This window comes from Hyaena hyaena, unplaced genomic scaffold (assembly GCF_003009895.1).
Source record: "Hyaena hyaena isolate Hyena2069 unplaced genomic scaffold, ASM300989v1 scaffold_906, whole genome shotgun sequence".
NCBI lineage: Eukaryota > Metazoa > Chordata > Mammalia > Carnivora > Hyaenidae > Hyaena > Hyaena hyaena.
Window position 1 is genome coordinate 439,798 of NW_024081532.1, and position 4,460 is coordinate 444,257.

Consider the following 4,460-nt stretch of genomic DNA (forward strand, 5'->3'; position numbering starts at 1 on the left):
AGAGTTTTTTGAGCATTGAGATAAAACTAGATCTTATCTGCTTGGAAGAATCTGGAAAGATGCCATAAAGCCAGAAAGGTCTGAATCTGAGAACTGAGGAGTGGAGGTGGAGAAGAGGTGAAGTGGCATTTTTGATTAAGGCACAGCCCAAACAAAGGTCCAGAGACTAGTGGAGAGAATGGGGATTATAAATCATAGTATTCTGAGAATACTGTCTGGGGAGATATATCTAGGACCCTTAGAGGGAGAGGTGGGCAAAAAACCAAGGAAGAACATAATGGAAGTTTCTTATTTGCTTCTCTCCCTTCACAGGTTCTATCACATTTCAAGAACTTTGGAAAACTGGTGATTCCCCAGCATCTGATCATTTGTTCCCTCCTACTTCAGGCTTTGTTTATAATGCACCCTCTGATCATACTGCTCTTCAGTCAGGCTATAGCCCTCTAGACCTCACTAAATCTACAGAAGCCCACAAGCTAAAACACAACTGCAATACTACACAACATCTCAAGCCGATTTACAGACCCGTAGATAATTCCCAAAACTCTACAAGTCATCATGAAATTCCTCCTACTTCTGAGAAAAACCCCAGAAATCAAGGAAGAGACCCAAATGTCCGGAATGGACGGTCTATTGATCCTACTGACTCTACTAACATACATAAAGGATTGTCTGGTGTAAAACATGTAACCTCAGCAGCCAAGACCAAAACAACTTGCCATACGTCCAAATCAGTTAGAGGAACAGATAAAACTGTAACATCTTTGGGATACATTACTTCAGAGAGTAAAAACACTTCTTCACCCAAGCGCACAAATCCTGTCTACAACTCAGGCACCACGAGTGCCCCAGAAGGGTCCAAGGACCACGGGGAGAAGAACACAACAGTCCATGGCAAGACCACAAGTGCCCCAGAAGGGCTCATGGACCACGGGGAGAAGAACACAACAGTCCATGGCAAGACCACAAGTGCCCCAGAAGGGCCCAAGGACCACGGGGAGAAGAACACAACAGTCCATGGCAAGACCACAAGTGCCCCAGAAGGGCCTAAGGACCACGGGGAGAAGAACACGACAGTCCATGGCAAGACCACAAGTGCCTCAGAAGGGCCCATGGACCACGGGGAGAAGAACACAACAGTCCATGGCAAGACCACAAGTGCCCCAGAAGGGCCCAAGGACCACGGGGAGAAGAACACGACAGTCCATGGCAAGACCACAAGTGCCCCAGAAGGGCCCATGGACCACGGGGAGAAGAACACAACAGTCCATGGCAAGACCACAAGTGCCCCAGAAGGGCCCAAGGACCACGGGGAGAAGAACACAACAGTCCATGGCAAGACCACAAGTGCCCCAGAAGGGCCCAAGGACCACGGGGAGAAGAACACAACAGTCCATGGCAAGACCACAAGTGCCCCAGAAGGGCCCAAGGACCACGGGGAGAAGAACACAACAGTCCATGGCAAGACCACAAGTGCCCCAGAAGGGCCCAAGGACCACGGGGAGAAGAACACAACAGTCCATGGCAAGACCACAAGTGCCCCAGAAGGGCCCAAGGACCACGGGGAGAAGAACACAACAGTCCATGGCAAGACCACAAGTGCCCCAGAAGGGCCCAAGGACCACGGGGAGAAGAACACAACAGTCCATGGCAAGACCACAAGTGCCCCAGAAGGGCCCATGGACCACGGGGAGAAGAACACAACAGTCCATGGCAAGACCACAAGTGCCCCAGAAGTTCCCACGGGCCACGGGGAGAAAACCATCCCGGCCAACAGCAATACCACAAGAGCTCCAGGGGGGGCCAAAGAACATGGAGAAAATGTCACTCCAGTCAATGAGAAGACTACAAGAACTCCAGCCAAATCTACAAAATATGGAGTAAAGACCACATTGGCCACTGAGACAACAAACCCCCCAAGAAATCCCGGAGAAAGCACAGGAAAAAACACAGCTACCACAGCGACTATAAGACCTCCATTCAATGTCACAGGAGGCAAATCTGTCACTAATACCTCTCCTGGTTCAAATAAAACTGATGTTACCCATGAGGTACCCATTGGTTCTTTTACGCTCTCTACATCTCACATGGAGCCGAGTTCCATCATGTCAGAGGCCCCAGGCAACCAAAACCATCCATATCAGAACAAAGATGGGTCACAAAGAGGTCTTCATGCTGGAGGAATGAGGGAAAATGATTCATTCCCTGCATGGGCCATAGTTATTGTGGTCCTCGTGGCTGTGATTCTCTTCCTGGTGTTCCTTGGCCTTATCTTCTTGGTAAGGGGCAGGGATGCTAAGAGGAGTAAACCCATGAGACAGGGAGTTGATGAAAGATTATGGATCTGAACCAGAGGGAGTAATTAGCACAGGAAAAGAGGCATGGTGTGTGTGTGGGGGGTAGTGGTGGTGAAAACTTTAGGGAAGGACAATGGATGCATGGGGCATGAATAGTGGCATTGGAGAGAAGTCTGTGGCTGAGAAGAAAGGATATAGAATAGGGAAAAAATGGGGGCTGTATATAGAATCTGGGATATGAGAATAAGGAATATTAGGATAGGGAAAATTGGACAGAGGAGGGAATTGAAGATGAAGTCTGGGACTTAGTGTATGGGATCTGGGACTGGAAAAAGGATCAAGATTTGGATGGAATCTTGAGAAAGGAGGAAGCTAAATGTCTAGAATTAGGGAGAATAGAACCAAAAGGTTATGGGTGTTGAGGAAAGCAAATGGCATGGTGGATGAAACTCATTCCTCCTTTTTCCTAATCACAGATTACCTATATGATGAAAACACGCGGTGCACTGATCCAGAACAGAGAGGACAATGGCCCAGAGGATGATGGGAGCCCTAATTCCTACCCAGTCTACCTGATGGAGCAGCAGACTCTCGGCAAGGGCCAGATTCCTTCCCCACGATGATCCTTCAAAAAGGTCCCAGCTCTTCAATTCCCTTCCTAAAATGAGGAATTAGACTCACAATTCCTATTTCCTGGACTCCAGAAAGGGCAAAGTACTGACAGTTAACAGCATTAACTCTTCATCAGCTGTGTTCTTATTGAAACTGGTCAAGGGATGAGGTGATAAGCAAGAAGGATGTGAATTTGGGAGATATAGAAGAAAGAATGAATAATATCACTAAGTGTTCTCTGTAGAAGATGGTGGTCTCAGAATGAAAAGATGTTTGAGGGACACATGGGGTGGGCACCAACATAGGACGCTGAACCTTGGGAGGAGTAGCATGGCTAAGGGAAGTTTGGGAGCCTTAGAAGGCAATGTCCCAGATCTGAGTGTGAGTTGGAGACTGAGGACAGAGTTCCTGGGTGTCAGGATCTAACTATAATATTTTTAGCTACTATTACTTAGATTTTTGTGTAAGCAGGCTTGTCTTTAAGTTCCCAGGACACTTGCCTCCCTCCTTCTAAAATGAAAAAAGTAGAATCTTAGAAAAAAAGAAAACATATTTCCTTCGCCCTCTCCACACCTGGGAGAAAGGAAAATTCCAGAAAAGATCATAAATATCTCTCATCCAGATGATTCTTCCCTCTTCCTTCTGAATCCTTTAATTTTTCTAAGTGTCTACAGTAGACATCCTGCTGGTCTGGCTTGCTGGGTTGTGGGTGGCACACAGGGAAGTATTTTTGTTTGGCCTGCAGAGTTATCCACTGATCCCCATCCCAGACCCTCCCTGAGGGTGTCCCAACTCATCATTTATTTTCCTGTCTGTTTTACCAAAAGCCAGTCTGGGCTTTTTCCTGGAAGAGTCACTCACCTTCTCCACTGCCCTCATTCTCTCTCTACTCACACTTTCACCCCAGATTCTGATTTTCCCCCTTGTAGGCATATCATCTGGATTTTCTCTCCAAGTTATTAAAGCCCTTTCACCTATTACTGATTCAGCAGAGGAGAAAGAATGAACAGATAATAGATAGCTTCCTATCTATTGGTCTTTTTATAATAAAGTAAAAAATATTTGTAAAGTAAGGACATCATAATTATTGGACTGTCAGTTGGGAGAAGTCCTGACTAGTGTTCCTGACTCTGGCTGTTACCTTACAGATGACCTTGAGCAGGAGTGGCTAGAGAACAGGAATTCTTTGGGGGGGGGGGGGCTAGAGAACAGGAATTCTTTGGGTGGGGGTCATGGAAAAGGAGGCTGAGTTTCTACTGCTCCTAAAATGAGTAACTCATGGATTTAGATTAAGAGCCAGCCTAAGTTCCTGGTGGTCTCATTTGCATGGTGACAAAAGGAGGAGAAAATGTGGTCATTAATAAGCCAGTATTTCTCTGTACCTATTATAAATTCTGTTGAGGATTGTAAAGAAATATAAGATATAGTTACCACCTGAGACACAAATATTGGGAAATTAAAGTTAAATACATAATTCAATAAGAGTTCTCAAAAGGCAGTATTACACAGAATAAAGCAGGACTCTAATGAATTAAACCCAATATTTATGAG

At 46.0% G+C, this 4,460-nt stretch overlaps 1 protein-coding gene across 1 annotated transcript; it reads left to right on the forward strand.

Annotated features, from left to right (window-relative positions):
* The first annotated feature begins 923 nt into the window (after positions 1 to 923).
* On the forward strand, positions 924 to 2,920 carry MUCL3 (mucin like 3). Its single transcript, XM_039220602.1, has 2 exons — positions 924 to 2,279; positions 2,774 to 2,920. The coding sequence occupies exons 1-2, from the start codon at positions 924 to 926 to the stop codon at positions 2,918 to 2,920; spliced, it is 1,503 nt and encodes a 500-aa protein (XP_039076533.1).
* The last annotated feature ends 1,540 nt before the right edge of the window (positions 2,921 to 4,460 follow it).